The sequence below is a fragment of the Cricetulus griseus genome, assembly GCF_003668045.3.
Source record: "Cricetulus griseus strain 17A/GY chromosome 1 unlocalized genomic scaffold, alternate assembly CriGri-PICRH-1.0 chr1_0, whole genome shotgun sequence".
Taxonomy (NCBI): domain Eukaryota; kingdom Metazoa; phylum Chordata; class Mammalia; order Rodentia; family Cricetidae; genus Cricetulus; species Cricetulus griseus.
This window is the reverse complement of record NW_023276806.1, coordinates 248,232,227-248,248,826: the sequence shown is the minus strand read 5'-3', so window position 1 is coordinate 248,248,826 and position 16,600 is coordinate 248,232,227. Positions and strand designations below refer to the sequence as shown.

Here is a 16,600-nt window from a genome sequence, read left to right as displayed (position 1 = left end):
CCACTCCATCACGGAAACGCGGAAGTCCGCCTAGGCTTTACCAGTTCTCAGCGGACCGATAGACAAGCGGACCTGCACTGGCCAATGGCAGAGCGGGGTCTCGCTAGCTACCCGCAGCGTCCCGCCCCCTGAGCCGAATTGACCAATCGTGGGTCTTGTGTGTCCCGCTGCGCAGGGGCGGGGCCGGACGGAAGTCTCTCGCTTCTTATCCACAAAGCCTCCGGGAGTGGGCGGGGCGAGGGGGTGTGCGCAGGGCTGCGGAGCTCGCCCTTGGCGTGACCTCTCCCGTGCGCCCGCACTGTGGTCTGAAGACGCCGGTGCAGCACGCGGGCGCCGGGCGTCACGTAGCCCGGGACGGCCCTGAGCTCGTGTCCCACCGCCGTGCCGGGGCTGTGGACTGATGAGCAGTCATGAGTTCCTGTGTCCTTACCGCCTTCATTGCCCCTCCGCTTGTCACTGTGACCACCACCGTGCAGTTTTCGGGTGCTCAGCCTGGGCTTCTAGCTCCCGGACGCTGGCCCCTTCCCCTGCTCCATCCTCCCAGCCTCACCCCCTACCCACCGGGTCCATCCGGGCTCCGTGGAAGGAAGGACAGGTTTGGCTCTGCGTTCCCGGGTAGGGGATTGCCAGCATCCAAGGACCGTGTCACTTCAATTCCGCCACCCACACAGGATCTACAGTCACGGTCTAGAGCAGCGGTTCTCTGCCTTCCGACCCTGTAATACAGTCCTTCCTGTTGAGGTGACTCCCAACCATAAACTTATTTCATTGATACTTCTTAACTGATTTTACTACTGTTATGATAGTAATGTGTCTCTCATATTTGAGTCTAAGGGGTCATGACCCAGTGTGAGAACCACTGGGCTGTAACTGGTAATTAATGTGGGTGGCATGACCCCCTGCGCTGGTGTTCTGGAAGAACTAGAAAGGAAAGTGGGCAGAGCCCCAGCATCCACAGACCTGTTTCCTGACTGTGGGTGCTGCCTGGCCCCAACTTTGCCCCAGGATGGACTACACAGGATGACCCAGCACAGTCCCTTCCTTAAGTGGCTTTTGTATTTTGTCACATGACAAATGAAAAAGTAACTCGCATTTGGGGGCTTTTCAGATGAGGCATGAACTCCAGGGTCCCCGGGGCACAGCTCAGGGACAGACTGTGTGCTGAGCACCAGTGGAGTCCAGGGTTATACACCCACATTCAAAACATAAACATGCCGGTAGGTGGTGGCACGCCTTTGATCCCAATGCCTGGAAAGCAAGGACAGGCAGATTTCTGTGAGTTCGAGGCCAGCCTGGTCTGCTGATTGAGTTCCAGCTTGAAAAACCAGCAAAACAAACGAAAAATACAAAGTGGTGGCGGCGGCGGCGGCTGCACACACCTTTAATCCCAGCACTCGGGAGGCAGAGGCAGGAGGACCTCTGTGAGTTCGAGACCAGCCTGGTTTACAGAGCGAGTGCCAGGACAACTAGAGCTGTTACACAAATAAACCCTGTTTCAACAAACAAAAAACCCACAACCCAAACCAAAAACCAACCAGCCAAACAAACGAAACCTCACAAACTAAAACTCCAGGAAAAATGAATCACAGCAACTTATTTATTCAAACAATTTAAATTTAGCACCATTTGAAAGCAAGGCAAGATTCTTGAACACGTAGAGGAGTATTTTTTTTGTTTTTGTTTTCAAAACAGGGTTTCTCTGTGTAGCTTTGGAGGATGTCCTGGAACTCGCTCTTATACACCAGGCTGGTCTGGAACTCACAGAGATGCGCCTGCCTCTGCCTCCCAAGTGCTGGGATTAAAGGTATGAGCCACCACCGACCGGCATGTGGAGGAGTTTCGAGTATGTTTTGTGGGATGTGTACAAGTTTGCTTGTTGATGGGCGGTATCTCTTTAGGGCTCCGGATTTGAAAAGGCTGAGCACCTGGGCTCTTGTTTTTCTTGTGACAGTGACCTTCACTTATAGCAAACCTTCCTGGGGGGGTCTGCCATGGAGGAACAGATGTCTGGTTTCTCCACTCCCTGGAGGGGGTGAAAGGCTTGGAAGTTGGTACCCTTCTGGGAGACTCCACTCCCCCCAACCTCCAACCCCCGTTGGTGCCCAGCTCACCTGGTACAGCTGACAGACAGTGCTCAGGAGCTGGCTGGGGTCCTTCAGAGGTTTCTGCAAGCCACAAAAGACATAGTTAAACACAGGTGGGAAGACCCATGAGCTTGGGAGTACAGTACTGGAGTGCTGAGGCAGGAGGACCACTGATAGTTCCAGGGCAATCTCAGCTGATTTGTCACTGCAGTGTTAGGGCATAAAAACTTGTGTGAGCAGAGGCCAGAGCTCAATGTTCAATATGGGTGTCGTTTTTTAATTTTTTTGTCTTATTTTTTCTTTTTTGGTTTTTGTAGTCTTTTTTTTTCTAATTAAATTATCTTAAGCTGGGTGGTGGCGCACGCCTTTAACTCGGGAGGCAGAGGCAGGTGGATCTCTGTGAACTGGAGGCCAGTCTCATCTAGAGATAGTTCCAGGACAGCTAGGGCTGTTACACAGAGAAAACAACAACAAAACTATTGTTTTTAGGGTTATTTGTCTTATTTCATGTGTAGAGGTGTTTTGCCCCCACGTCTGGGCACCATGTTTGTGCAGTACCAACGGAGGCCAGAAGAGGGCGCTGGATCTCCCTGGGACTGGAGGTACAGATATGAGCCACTGTGTGGTGCCTATGGTAATAAACCAGGGTCCTCTGCAAGAGCAGCGGCACTCTGAACCCCTGAGCTGGCTCTCCAAGCCCCTCATGTGGCGTCTTCCAGTCACGATTACATGCACAGGCCACCACAGTCAACTTTTTCACACCGGCATGGGGATTCGAACTCAGAGCCTTGAGCTCGTAGGACACTTTACTAACTGCACAATGGAGGTCCTTACCTCATTGACCAGGACCCAGGGCACATACTCATGGGGCGGCTGCAGGGCCTCGGTGAGCTGGGCGTTGGCGTGCATGAGCTGCGTGCCACGCTCCCCCGTGGCACACTCCATGATGCTGTCTGGGGACACCTCTGGAGCATATACCTGCAGGCACTGGGGGGGAGGGGGATGTGCGGCTTTGTTCAGTTCCCCTTGTTATCTCGCCAACAGTCCGAAGGGCCCTGGACAAGCCATTTCCTCATCGCCCAGAGCGGGTTGATGGGTGGGGCTTCTGATGCTGAGGCCCAGGGTGCGCGTGCCTCGCTGGTATCTCATTACCTCGGAGCCTTCCTACTCCTTCCCAGGGTCTCACCCTCCAGGAGGATGGGGTGGAGTTATTTCCCACAATACCCTGGGAAGTAAGAGCCCCTGGCTTGTCTCCTGTCATACTGTCTGTCCCATGTCTGCTCACAGTCCTAAGGTTTCCAAGCGAGAGGTGGGAGCCCCAGGAGGGCAGTCACCTCCCTGCCTCCCCCCAGCCCCGTGGCTGGCCTCCCAGCCCTGCAGCTCACCGGCCCTAGTTTCTTCTCCATGTCCTGCATCTCTTCCACACAGACGATGGTCAGCAAGGCCGCCTCCTTTTCCAGCTTATCCAGCAGACAGGCCTTGCAGAGAGAGACGGCAGCGGTGGGCACACTGCAGTACTCAGTGTCCGGACCCCCCTCCCCGCTCCCTCCACCGCACTGAGCTGCAGCTCACCTCCACCTTGTTCAGCCTGCACTCCAGCTCCCCATGCTGACACGTGAACTCCCAGGTGCCACTGACATTTCTTTCCTGCAAGGCGCCGAAGGATGAGCGTCCCTGTCCCCGTCCCCCCACGCCCCTTCTGCCTCGGTTTCCCCGTTTCCTGCGCACCTGCGCGTTCCCGTAGGGTACCAGCGTGACGTTGATAATTTCCATAACCATCAACCAGGTCGGGAACAGATCTCGGACCAGGAAGTATCGACAAGCTCCGCAAAGGGATTCATAATAGAGGCTGACATTGACCGGCGGTGCAGGGGGCAACGGGCGCGGCCCGAGCAGGCACAGATCGTGGGCCTGGAGGGAGAGAGGCGTCCGGTGAGGTGCAGACCCCGGGCCCCGGCGCCCCCCGCCGAGACGCTCATGGTGGCTCAGTCTAGGGCCAGTGGGGACCAGACAGCGTGCGGTCTCCCGCTGGGCCACGCCCAGGGCCCCCAGAGGCTTGCTGGAGTCTACCTCGCATTCCGCAATCACAGTTTATCTGCAAAACGGAAACTGGCTGGCTTGCAAACAGTAGGTCCTCAGCAAGTGCACAATCCTGGCTAGTTCAGTAAGCGCTAAAACATGCATATTTCTAGCTGTACACGGTGGCTCATGACTCACAGCACCAGGGAGGCAGACGCAGGAGTTTGAGGCCAGCCTGGTTTTACAGAATGAGTTCCAGGACAGCCAGGGCTACACTGTGAAACCCTGGCTCGCCAAAAAACAAAATCAAAACAACCACAAAATAAGAATAAGAAAGTAAATGAAAAATAAGACATGCATAATTGTAGTTACTGTTCTCAGCCCTGTTTGGCAACGCACACCCTGAAGTCAAATGCATGCTCATTTTTTTTTTCTTTTTGTAATTTTGCGCACCAGAGCTGAAACGAGGCCTTTCACCCATGGAAACTACTCTTCCTCTCCAGTGACCCAGGGAAACTTCACCCTGTTCGAGGCCCGACTAGACACAGGAGGTGCCTAGTGCGTGCAGACTTCCGGTTCCGGGGAGGTCGGGAGGCGAGCCGGAGTTTGATCAAGGTGCTCGGCGTGCGGGGCATGTGTTTGCTCCGTGTCAGGAGCACGCCAGCCCTCCCGTCCTCGGCTGGAACGCACATAGTAAGCAGCAAGAATTGCGTGAGGGTGGAGACGGGCCAGTGGCTCAACAGGTCTGGAGCAGAAACCGCCCCCTCCCGCCTACCCTCAACTCTTGGCTCAGATGTATACTGTAGGTGGTTAATAAATGCTCAGGCGAGGTGGAAGGGGATAGCTGTGTGTCTCAGACCTGCGATGGGGAAGCGAAAAGGCTTGGCCGCGGCCAGTCCCCAGATGGGGGTTGGGGAATGTCCCTGGCTGACAGCGTTCCTTGGGGTTCCCCGGGTGAGTTTGCCGAGTGCGGAGAAGTCGCCTGACCCTCCGTCCCCTCCCGCACGTCGCGGTCCCTACCTTGCAGGTGGCCGCAGCCTCGGAGGACGCTTGCAGCGGAGACACTCTGGCTGCTCTGGGGGCCTCGGGTAGAAGCAGCAGCAGAAGGGGCAGCAATGGCAGGAACAGAGACCGGGGCATGGCCGCGGAGGAAAAGGTAGGCACGACTGCTGGCTGGGCCTTGGAGGTGGGAGACTTTAAGCAGGCGGAGGCCCCGCCCCCTGAGACCACGCCCCTCCCGGGCTCCTACCCCAGGGCCTCCTTTCCAGCAGGCTCTACCCCAGCCAGGTGTTGCACCCCAAATCACGAGGCCACAGGGCCCTCCCTCCAGTGTTCCCTCCTCCTGGGGCCAGCATGTCCTGTCACACCACATGAGGCTTTTGGATCAGGGATGGGGCGGGGGGGGGGGGGCGGGGGTCTCCAGACACGGACCGGCTGAGGGACAGGAGGCAGAGTACTTGCCTTCTTCCCTCTACCTTAGCAGAGATGGGGGAGTGACACCCTTGTCATTAATTCCTGCCCCGCCACCCCAGGCCGGGCCAAATCAGCCCCAGCACATCCCCCCACCTCCGCTGATTCAGGCTGGACCCAGGACAGAAGCCAGCTCAGGCAGGCCAACTTCCCTAAGGTCCCGGGCCCTGACTTGGGGTGGGGGATGCAGCTGGGGGGACTTCCTTCAGGCAAGACCCCTGGCACTGCAGAGCCTCGCGGGGAGGGTGGGCGGGCTATGCCTGGACTCTGCCTCTTTCCACCAGATTCTGTAAATGGGCCACCAGAAGGGCTCACAGGTAACCTAGGTTGGGACCGGAGCCTCTGCACCAAGTCAAGATGAAATCTGGACGCCAGAGACCTTGGGGCAGTGACAGGCCACAGAACAGCAGCGGCAGCAGGAAATGTTCCAGCCTGGCTGGTAACTGAAGCCCCAGGCTGAAGCCGGAGACTCAGGACAGGGTCCGGTCCAGTTCTGGGGAGACCCTGGTTTTCTGTGAGGAAGGAGGCAGCAGACTGCTGAGGTAATGGCGACTCCCTGAATTCCACAGCTGATGAGCAGCCACAGGCTCTAACCAAGACTGGGCCTTCTTGAACCTCAGTGTGAGCAGGGGCAGCCCCTCACCGGGGCTCTCTAGAGAAGGGCTCTGCAGAAGCGCGTGGGGGGGGGGGGAATCTCTGGGACTGTGAGGCAAACACCCATATGGGACTGGGTCCCAGGCGGGCTGTCCGTTCACTTGTCCTCGCTGAGACCAAAGGTGCTTCTGGACAATCGGACACAGGCTGGGGCAGAGTACTCCGGAGCGTTAAGTCTTGATGTGTACCCACCCCAGGGCAGAGCTATTAGGGCTTTGTTTTCGCTAATGAGCACAGGCAGGCCCTTAGGGACTTGCTCAACAGGTGTGCAGGCTCGACATGGCCTCACCTCATCACTCAGGGAGACCGGGGACATGAGACACCCTCTTGGATGGCCTGAAAGGTTGTTGACACCTCTCTTCCCGACAGGGAAGTGGATCGTGTGGGCGTGCTTAGGCGCAGCGGGCACCTGCTTGAGCAGAGTCAAACTTGTGGGTGACCCAGCAGTCTGGAGCAGTGGCACTCGGATCTGGGGTCCCGAGTATGGGGCAGAGACTGACTTACAGCACTGTGCTCTGTGATCCTGGATGAGGTCTTAACCTCTCTGGTGCTGAGGGAGAAAAGGACGCGTGGTAATGAAAATGATAGGTGCCTATAGTGTGACCCCAGGCAGGCCACAGTCTGTGGCTCACGAGGGCCAAGAATCCCAGTCCCCGGGCTGGAGAGACGGCTCAGAACTAAGAGCACTGACTGCTCTTCCAGAGGTCCTGAGTTCAATTCCCAGCAACCACATGATGGCTCACAGCTCTCCGTTATGAGATCTGGTGCCCTCTTCTGGTGTGCAAGCATACATGTAAGCAGAACACTGTATACATAATAAATAAAATCTTAAAAAAAAAAAAAAAGAATCCCAGTCCCCAAAGACACTCAGCCAACAGGTACAATGTTTCATATTCGCAATAAATGTACCGTACAAAACCCGCTGCCCGTCAGTACTGGGCAGGTGTGGGGTCCAAGGGCAGTGACACCAGGGTCCTTGTCCCAAAGGAGAGGAGATTGCACAGTCGGGAGAACAGCGCAGGGCCTGGGCATGGCCAGGCGGTGGCTGGAGTTCTAATTGTGCCTTCTGGGGTGGGGTGGGGGTGGGGGTGGGGTGAACTCAGCAGCTGTGGGGTAACCCCCTGCGGCTGGTTTCACTTCAACCTTTAGAGGGGAAGTTGGGGTCCGCGGGGCGGGTCCCGCCCGGCCCCGAGTGTCCAAGCTGAGTTCCTGGAAACTGCCCAGCGGAGTTCCTTCCTGCCCCAGCCCCAGGAGCTATGGCTTAAAAATCCTCAGGGCGCCCAGACGAAGGCTCCCCCCACAGCCTCTGTAAACATGGCAGGCACAGTCGGGAGGGACAGGGGTGTGGACGAGGCAGGGGCTCTCAGCGGGCCGTGGGTGGGCCAGGCCCGGGGGCGCGCACAGGGTGCGCGAGGGTGACCGTGAGCGCATCATTGTGCTGCACGAGGGAGGCGTGCTGGTAGTGCAGCACCAGCTCCTTCAGTGACGCGTACAGGTTGTAGGGCTCCGCGAAGCCGAAGCCTGTGGCCGTGCGGTAGATGACACAGTGCTTGGTGTCGCCATCCACCCTGCAGGCAGACAGTGAGTGGCTCAGAGGGGAGGCCGTGCCCCCTCCCCACCCCACCCCACCCTCCTGCCTGGCTAGGTAGGGCCCAGCACACAGTGGGTGGTCAATGCACACTCAGTGAATGCCCCACCCGACCCCAACCAGGCACTTACACCACGGAGCATGCGTAACAGCCTCGCTGGCTGCTCTCCCGGATGAGGAAGGTCCCGTCCCGTTTGCCACTCAGCATCTCCTCTGCCTGTGTGCGGTTGATCTTGCCCACGTACCACGTGCGCTCCTCGTGGTGGGGGAGGGCGTCCTCATCCTCCATCAGTGAATACTGGCTGTGGGGCGAAGCAGGGAGGGGGCGCTGGTCACTCATCCCCCACCGCCTGGCAAGCTCACACGAATGCCCCTCTCCTTGCCCCTGCAGGTGTCACTCACTCCTCAGTCTCGTTCTTGATCCCCAGCCACTCGTTGATCTTCCTCTGTCGGGCACCTTTCTGGGTGAGCCACCTGACAGGGGAGAGGTAGGTGAGCGCCTGTCTGCAGGGGAAACTAAGGCAAACTGGAGTGGGCTCTGAGTGCAGTATCTCCGGCTGCCTGTAGAGGGCATCGGTGCTTTCCCAGCTCGGGAGGCGGGGGCAGCAATGTTGCGTACGGGCGCCCCCTGCTGCGTGGGAGCGGGAGCGCAACGCCACTCACACGAGGTACTGGTCCCGGATCTTGCGCAGCTGCATGAGGTCCGGCTTGAGGCTGTTCATGCGCTTGTCGATCTCACGGTTGTCCGAGGCCTGCGCCCGCAGGTCCTGTTCCAGTTTTGTGCGGCTCTCATGGATTTCTGCGATGCGTGACTTGAGCCGCTCAGAGTTTAGCAAGATCCTGAGGGGAGGGGCCTGGTAAACTCCTACACTCCCTCCAAAGCCCACTTCCACTCACCACCAACCTGCTGCCTTCCTCTCCCTCCTGCATTGCTCCTCCACCGCAATGGGCACAGGAGCCCTCGAGCCTCTGCATCTCCTCCTCATTGCCCCGCCTACGCACCTCTGCATCTCCTTCTCATTGCCCTCTCGCCGGAAGCGCTCCAAATACTCCTTGCTGCACTTTTCCTGCGTCTGGCCCTGTTCTTCGAAGATCTTGATGGTCTCATTGAAGGCCTCTATGGCTGTGCGCTTCATCTGAAGCTCCTGGGGATGGACTCATCTCAGTAACTGCAGAACTCCCTTAAAGGCCCTCATTGGCTGGCAGTGAAGGATGACTGTTCCAACTGTGTCCTTCACGGGGAGCAACATTTTTCTAGTGCTGGCTACCGGCACTACATGAACTCCTACTCAGCCTTCAAAACTCCACTCTCCAGATCCATCCTTCACTCAGGTCCTTTCCTGGGAACCCTGAGCATCCACCACTGGGAGGGAACGGTGTCTAGCACTAGGTACACGTGGAGAACTATCCTGTTCTCCCCCTCTAACCACCCCCCAGCTCAATCCCTACATGTGTAGAGCCCAGGCACCTGGGAGGTCCGTGTGTATTCCTCATACAGCTGATCGTATTCGCGGCTCTTGTCCTGGTACTGCTGGTGGTAGACCTTGAGCTGGGCACCCACAGCCTCCACACTGTCCTCCTTCACCACCTGGTCCTGGGACCCAGGACACACCATCAGTGTTTTTGCTCCAAAACCCAGGCCCAACCCATCCGTCATGCTGCCCCCAGGGCAGAAGGCACCTGCTGGTACTTGGACACAGGGTAGAGCAGGCGTGTGTCCAGCTTGGCGTTGTACTGGGCCAGCGACTCGTGGCGGTAGTGGGAAATGAGCTCCACCACGGAGCAGAAGGTGAGGGGCTCGGAGAAGCCGTAGTGGCCATCCCGGTGGAAGACTTTGATCAGCTTGTTGTTCCCGCCTTTCCTGCATGTGGGGGTGGGGTCAGCATCATGGGTGGCCCCAAACCCCTGGCCTCCCACTGCCTGGGCTCTGGCCCCACCTGAGGGTGAGCGTGTACTCTCCTTGGATCTTGCTGGATGCATCTCGGACCAAGAATGTGCCATCGGGCGTGTCCCGGAGTCTCTCATTCACCTCTTCCCTGAGGAGCACCGGCAGGGAGTCACTGACCGGGCCTGCCCACCCCCCACATGCACTCAGGCAGCCCACCCTCCACCGAAGCAAAGTACCTGGAGATGTCCCCCCAGTACCACTCTGCATCCTGAAGCGAGGGCGGGTTCCCTCCATTAGCCAGAGCTGTGGGGGCCGGCTTTGCCTTAGAGGGTTTGGGTGGCAGTGCTGGGAACAGGAAAACATGCATGTATTACGCACCAAGTGCATACTGCACCTGCAGAAAACACGAGCCCGCTAAGTACTGGCTGAATGGGATGAACTGTCCCCCCCCCCCCCCGGGTCAGGAGCGAGAGGCCTGTCAGTCACCTGGGGGGGCGGCATCCTGCTCATCCACGTGTTCCTGCAGCAGCCTCTCCAACAGCAGCACTGGGAAGCCTGGCCCAGGCTCACTCCTAGGGGGAAGTGGAGGCGTCAAGGCCTGGGAGTGACAGCTGCGCCTCGCACTCCATCCCACATGTATGGCAGGTGCGGAGGGTAACAGTTGGCGGTGTGAGAAGACAGGTGTGGTGAGCATGTGCAATCGGTGCCCATGTGTGCTCACCGTGAGGAAAAACACAAGGAAGCCTATAACGTCACAGCTGCTGGTGCAGACTTGACACGCTCTGCTTGTAGCACTCACTCTAGCCCCCAGATGCTGGAGCCTAGGTCCCCCCACCCAGCAGGGTTCCACCTCACAGAGAAAGTCCTGCCCATATACAGAACTGCACCCCTACATGCAGGCCCCAGCCCCCATCTTTGGCTCAACCCCAGCCTTCTGTCCCCACAAAGCAGCCCCCCCACCCCACAGTTAGAGCCACACCTATGTGCCTTTGACCACACCTACCCAGCCCCTTGCTGTCAAGGGTCCAGTCCACTCACCCATCAGTGTCACCCCCTGGCGGAGGTGTGCGCAGTAGGAGCGGCCCAAAGGCGCTGGCCAGCGAGTGGACAGCTGTGGCCTGCACAGGTGCTCTGCGGGCCACACGGCCCAGGTGCTGCAGCAGGAACCGCAGTGTGAGCGCATGGTGCAGTGGCAGCATTGGGGGTTCCAGCACTGGCCCCACGGGCCCTGCAGCCTCTGCAGGCAGAGAGCTGGTCAGCCAGGCCAGGGACCACCCACCTACCCCCACCCACGCCTCCCAGGCTTTACCCCGCAGTGCCCGGTGTGCCTCTGCTGCAGCCTCAGGAGTCACCACAGGTGTAGGCAGCGCCAGCAGGAAGCCCTTAACAGCATCGTACAAGGCGTTTCGATCCCACTGCTCCACATCACTCAGGGACCAGTCTGCAGGTGAGGGCGGGCGAGGCATTACAGTCCAGCCTGGTGCATGTGCCCACCCTTCCCATCAGCAGAGGGAAGCAAGCAGAGCCCTGACCTGTCCGAGGTGCGGGCAGCTCCGGCCGACTATAGCATTCACTGTCCAGCCCTGGGTAAAGGGGACCCATGAGACCGACCACCTTTGTCACATGGGCCCCAGGCCACCTCCCCACTGGGCCTCCCTCACCCCTTCCCACAGCATACAGGCTCAGCCTCCTCCCATGTACAGACCAGGATGGCCCTGGGTAGGAATGGGCTTCGACCTCAGACAAACAGAATGCTAGGCCACAGTCAGCCTGCACCTCACCTGCTTGCTCAATGGCCTCTACCAGCTTCACCAGAATGGGCGGAGCAGGGTCAGGTGGGGAGAACTGCTCTGCCAGGTCTGCCAGTGTGAGGCCTGGAAGGAGGGGACAGGACATGAGCCCCCATCCCCTCTATGCCTGCTGGAGTCAGCGTGGGTGGCTGCAGATGGCGGAGGCCCAGCTTGTGAACCTGGGGCCACAAGGAGGGCTGAATTAGTGGGAAATGATTTCTCAAGTTACCACAAGGAATCTACAAATCCAGGAACAGTTGGTGAGGCACCCCCCCCTTGTGATCGAGGCGTGGGGGCAGACACCCAGCACTCAGGTGTCAGAGGCAGAATCACCAGTTCCAAGCTAGCCTGGCCTACACAGAACCTTTCTCCAAAAACAAAAAAGTGGCAACAGAGACACTGTTGTACTCAAGCTGGGAAGCAGAGACCAGCCCTTTCCACCACTTTAAATGCCTCTATGGTTGGACCCATGTGGTTTCGCAGTGATTCTGTGACAGCCACTGAAACTCTACTGTGGCCTACTGTGCAACCCAGCACAGGGCTCTGGGTTTAAACTCCAAGGGAAACAATCAGAGGGTAGTTGTTTTAGGCTTTATTTCTGAGACAGGGTCTCAATATATAGACCAGGTTGGCCTGGAACTCACAAAGATATGCCTGCCTCTGCCTTCTACATACATGTTGGATATAAAGGCCTGGGCCACCACATCTGACTCTGTTTTGAAGGAGGGTCCTGCTAGGTAGCCCACATGGACCTCAAAACTGTAGCAATTCTCTCCTGGGTCTCCCAGTGCTGGCAATGACAGGCACCACACCCCGGATTCCTACCCTCCCCCACCCAGCCCAGTCCCCTCCAGGAGCCTGGGTCCCCTAAGGGCCTTTTGTGTACAGGTGTCCTGCCACGGCAAGGATCTGCTTGCTCCTACCATCTGGATTGGCTCTGGCCCTCGGCAGGGACGCCCTGGCACAAAGCAGAGACAAGCCAGGGCCTGCGGGGCTTCTCTGAGTGGAGCTGGCCCAGCTGTATGTAAAATGAAAGAACAACTCCCCCCACAAACTGGCAGGCAGGTGGAGAGAGGAGGTGGGCAGCACCCTGCCGACAGGGGAGGAGGGGCATGGTAGCTCAGGACCACAGTGCGGTACACAGGTAAAGGCCTCACCCCCTGTGAGAGAAGCAGGGCGAGCTGAGGGAGCTGGCTGAGCATTTCCAGGTGGCTCTTCAGGGCCTGGAGGTGGGACCTTTGCTGGTAGGGAAACTGAGGCTGCAGAGAGCTGATCTCAAGCCCTGAAGGTTTGAGGGTAAGGCGGGGCATGTGAGGTGGCTGGACCCTGGCCAGCCTGGGGAGGGAGGCGGCTGTTACTGGGGCAGCCACAGGCTCTGGCTGCGAGCCCGGATGGGCTGGGGCCCTGCAGCTCTCAGGCCCAGGCCTGGGCTCTGGGGACGCCAGATGCTGTGTGGCCTGAGCCAACCTCCCAGAGTTCAGCTGTGCTGCAGATCCACCCCAAGCAAAGGACTCCAGCCATGCACTGTTTGCATTGAACACAAGTTCTCCACAAGCAGCCCCAGAACTCTCCAAGATCCTCCTGCCTCAGCCTCCCCAATGCTGGGATCACTGGCACTTGCCACCATGTCTGGCTGCCTGAGTGTCTTCAACAGGCCTGTGGGGCCCTTGCCTCCCACTGTGCCGTACACCATGACCAGACTTCCCACATTCTCTGGGATTATGGCCACTTTTGAGGCTGAGAGGCTCCCATGGAGAACATGGTCTGTGGTGTGAAGGAGGCCTCTGTGTTCTACACACTCACTCTCAAGTTCCCTTCTTCACTCCTTGCTGGCTGCTTTGTGAACTTGCCTCAGGGCCTTTGCACTGGCTGTGCATGCTGCCCGAGGGAGGGCCTCCACCCTCAGCAACTCACCACAGTTGTCACCAGGGTGACATACCCTCACTTCCTGAACAAGAGCCTGACCATACAGCCTTCCCACCAATTCACTGGGGAGAAGGCCTGAGGTCTGAAGGGACAGGGTCCTTTTCTACGGTGTCTGCTCACCTGACTCAGAGGGCCCATCCAAGGGCCTGGCGGGCAATGGACGGGGGCCTCGTGGGCGAGGTCCTGGTCGAGCCAGAGCCACAGGCCCTAGGAACTCCACATACGTTCCAGGGAAGTCCCCTCGCTGCCGGGTGCGCTCATTGAAGCCAGGCATCCAGCCCACGTTGTGTGGACAGCGCTCCCCTCCATCTGCCACGCCCAGTGCCTGCAGAGCCACACGGCTCACCACCAGTAGGTCTCCAGGCAGTAGCTCCAGGTCCTCAGGCCGCTCCCGGCGGAATGGGTACACAGCCCTGTACTGGAAGCCCTCACTGCCCGCCATGGCTGGGCCTGGTAGGGTCTGGACAGTCACGTGGCTCCCGAGGCCCCATGGGCTGGAGCAGCCTGTGTGGTAGACTTGCAGACCTCTACTTCCGGAAGTCAGAGGCGACCTCAGGGGCCGCTCATGTCTAGCTGGCCATTACTAAAAGCCACTTGTCAGAGTCCACCATTTAGTCACCTGTTGGAGGATGTCCCTGGTCTTTTCTCAAGTCACTCAGCTTGTGTACCACATCAGATGGCCAGGCTGGGGCAAGTAGATCACTCTGTCATGAGTTGGGACATGGGTGTCCAAGCTTGCTGGCTCTTCAGTGTATGCCTGACACCAGATGAGGAAACCCAGACCACAGGCCGCTACCATGCTCAGCCAGGGACATCATCCTAGAGGACATGGATAAGGCAGAGTGAGCCCTGCCAGAATTTCCCAGCGACCTTGGGGCTGGTCCCTGTACTGCTCTGAGTACCAGTTCCCCCATCTGCAGAGGGCACACTAACATGCTTCCTTCGTGGTTGCTGGGTGCTGAATGCTTCTGTGTCTCCACCAGGGATGGGGACACAGACTTAGCGGTCCCTGGAGGACCCCACTGAGCTAAGGTTCAACAGAAGATGCACCCAAGCTCAAGATCAAGCGAGGGACAAAGGCAGAGGCCACATGGTTTGTTAGACTCAAGGCAGGAATGGTCCCTAGAGGATAACAGGAATTTGGGGGACCCCAAGGAGGGGTTGAGCCAGCTGAGCAGTGGGCATAGCCTAGCAAGAGCTGAGGCCTGAGTGAGTGTCCAAAGAAAGAAGCAGGGTGCAAGGGTGTCCCAGCTTGCCTTAATCTGGGGCCCTCTGGTGATTCGAGAGGGGAGGTGCCAGGAAGAACCATGGGCACCGTGGTGCCACAGCAGGATGGGGACAGAAGCTGGACACCAACCACCACGGCAGATGGCAGGGCAGTGGCCTAGCCTGGGTCCCCATTCCAGCCTGCAGTTCGGTCCTCTGTGCATCCTGCTGGGGGACTGAGGGTGACAGGTCCTCGTGTGGGGATAGGGCAGTCCATGTACAGACAGCCTGGTCCCTGCAAAGGTCTGCCGGTGGAAGTCTCCTGCCTAGGATGCACAGTGGCTTTCAGAAAAGTGCCAAGGGGAGGGTCTGGGTTTCATCCCCACATCTTGGGGATCAGGGGCAGGTGTCCTAGCGGGGTTCGGGGCTTAATGGTCCTTGGGTACCCGGCGTGACTCATTGTCTGGACCCTTGTGGCCGGCATGCTACAGGGTAGGGAAACTGAGGGTCGGAGAGGCGTCTCCTGAGGGAGCCTCTCGTCCGCCCCCGCGCCAAGCACGTCTGCACACGAAAGGGGGGGGGGGTGCCGAGGAACCCCAGAGGCAAAAGGCCGGGCCCAGGGTGCACCCAGTCTACGAGCTCACGCACCAGAGTGGCTGGACCCTCGTGCACCCCAACGCCCCCCGGGACGCCGGAAGTGGCCGGAGCACGGGTCGTGCCCCGAAGCTCCCCGCCCCGGTGCGGGTGGGGACCTCCTGGCCTTGGAGACACCGTCTCCACCCCGCAGGCTGCACCGCTCCACGTTCGGCCTGGAGCCCGGTTCTGCGCGCCCCCCCAAGCTCCTCGTGTCCCCGCCGCCGCCATCGACTCACCGAGTCACGGCCGCCGTCGCCACCACCACTGCCGCCGCTGCCGCCGTCGCCGCAGCCGCGGGATCCCTGCGTCAGCCGCCGTCGCTGCCGAGCTTCCGAGGCGCCGGGCCCGCCCCCGGGCGGAAATAGCCGAGCGCATTCGGGCCGGGAGGGCGGCCCTTCCCCCACCCCATACCGAGGTGGAGCCCGAGGACCGAGGTACGCGGGTATGCTTCCGGAAACAGCCGAACGTACTCCCGCGGGAATGGACGACTGCCGTTAGCCACGAGACAGCCGAGGGTGCCCGGAAATAGCCGAGAGCAGCCGAGTCGGGAGAGCGCTCGAGGGGCTGTAGGGCTCGCGGTCGGGCGGTAGAGGGGAACGGAAACAGGGTCGGAGACGCTTTCGCTCCGAAACCGGACTCGGAGGGCCGGACTCAGCGGGACCGAGCCGCCCGAGCCGTTCGCAAGAGACGAACTGCTGCGGCGGGTTTGCTTTTCACCAAGCTGGGGAGCGGCACCACCGCGGGGCGCGTCTGGGAAGAGCCGAGCGTCTCAAACACAGGTCTTAGAGGGCGGCACTTGCAGGCCGCCAACCGCCTCCGGAAATTGCCGAAGCTCGCCCGGTAACCGGGGGAGTTAGGCGGCCGGTGGAAGGGGAAGGCGTTCCCATGGCAACCATCGGCGTCCGGAAACAACCGAAGCGTCTCCGGCCCAACACGCGCGAGAACGCGCGGCGGACCGAGGCCCGGAAGCACGATTGTTTCCGGAAATAGCGGCTGGTGCTGGCAGATGGCGTGGCCGAGGGCAATTATTAGCGGGAGCACCGGAAAGAGTCGAGCCTTTTCGGCTCATTTCAGAAAGAGTACTTATTTTCTCGCCCAGCACAAAGACTGAGGTTGCGGCGAGAGCTCGCGGTTAAGGGTGCTCGCTGCTCTTGCAGAGGACCTGGGCTGTTTCCTTTAAATACCAGCCGCTTGTAAGTGCAGGACCTCTGCGACTGGGACTTAAGAGAAAATACAGAAAGATGAGCTTACTCATTGAAGAATTTAGTTTATTTGTTTGGCTTTTCGAGACAGGGATTCTCTGTGTAGCTTTGGAGGCTGTCCTGGAACTTGCGCTGGG

At 59.1% G+C, this 16,600-nt stretch overlaps 2 protein-coding genes across 6 annotated transcripts; both read right to left on the bottom strand.

Moving 5' to 3' along the window:
- Window positions 1-1,568: 1,568 nt before the first annotated feature.
- Window positions 1,569-5,475, bottom strand: Ifi30 (IFI30 lysosomal thiol reductase). Its single transcript, XM_035451459.1, has 8 exons — window positions 5,410-5,475; window positions 5,124-5,348; window positions 3,813-3,995; window positions 3,657-3,731; window positions 3,470-3,562; window positions 2,919-3,071; window positions 2,112-2,165; window positions 1,569-2,023 (listed from the first exon to the last, which is right to left on the bottom strand). The coding sequence occupies exons 1-8, from the start codon at window positions 5,473-5,475 to the stop codon at window positions 1,958-1,960; spliced, it is 915 nt and encodes a 304-aa protein (XP_035307350.1). The 3' UTR covers window positions 1,569-1,957.
- Window positions 5,476-7,101: 1,626 nt separating this feature from the next.
- Pik3r2 (phosphoinositide-3-kinase regulatory subunit 2) lies at window positions 7,102-15,616 on the bottom strand. Of its 5 annotated transcripts, XM_027394738.2 has the most exons (16): window positions 15,498-15,616; window positions 13,540-14,238; window positions 11,485-11,577; window positions 11,236-11,286; window positions 11,013-11,144; window positions 10,742-10,940; window positions 10,190-10,275; window positions 9,940-10,048; window positions 9,753-9,851; window positions 9,496-9,676; window positions 9,284-9,409; window positions 8,818-8,960; window positions 8,479-8,655; window positions 8,218-8,289; window positions 7,947-8,117; window positions 7,102-7,795 (listed from the first exon to the last, which is right to left on the bottom strand). In XM_027394738.2, the coding sequence occupies exons 2-16, from the start codon at window positions 13,859-13,861 to the stop codon at window positions 7,591-7,593; spliced, it is 2,166 nt and encodes a 721-aa protein (XP_027250539.1). In that variant the 5' UTR covers window positions 13,862-14,238; window positions 15,498-15,616; the 3' UTR covers window positions 7,102-7,590. The 5 variants fall into 5 exon arrangements, with proteins under 5 accessions (XP_027250539.1, XP_027250540.1, XP_027250542.1 ...); XM_027394739.2 differs by lacking the exon at window positions 11,236-11,286; XM_027394741.2 differs by lacking the exon at window positions 15,498-15,616 and having other exon boundaries at window positions 14,039-14,119.
- Window positions 15,617-16,600: the final 984 nt, after the last annotated feature.

Bases quoted from the DNA above. Each gene is read 5' to 3' on its own strand.
- Ifi30 (XM_035451459.1), bottom strand. From the start codon at position 5,475: ATGTGGTGTGACAGGACATGCTGGCCCCAGGAGGAGGGAACACTGGAG. The intron at 5,349-5,409 runs GTGATTTGGGGT...GCCCTGGGGTAG, and splicing joins AGGGAGGGCCCTGTGGCCTC to GAGCCCGGGAGGGGCGTGGT. The intron at 3,563-3,656 runs GTGAGCTGCAGC...TCTCTCTGCAAG, and splicing joins GCAGGCTGAACAAGGTGGAG to GCCTGTCTGCTGGATAAGCT.
- Pik3r2 (XM_027394738.2), bottom strand. From the start codon at position 13,861: ATGGCGGGCAGTGAGGGCTTCCAGTACAGGGCTGTGTACCCATTCCGC. The intron at 11,145-11,235 runs GTCAGGGCTCTG...CCTCACCTGCAG, and splicing joins GCTGCCCGCACCTCGGACAG to ACTGGTCCCTGAGTGATGTG. The intron at 10,941-11,012 runs GTAAAGCCTGGG...CTCTGCCTGCAG, and splicing joins GGCACACCGGGCACTGCGGG to AGGCTGCAGGGCCCGTGGGG.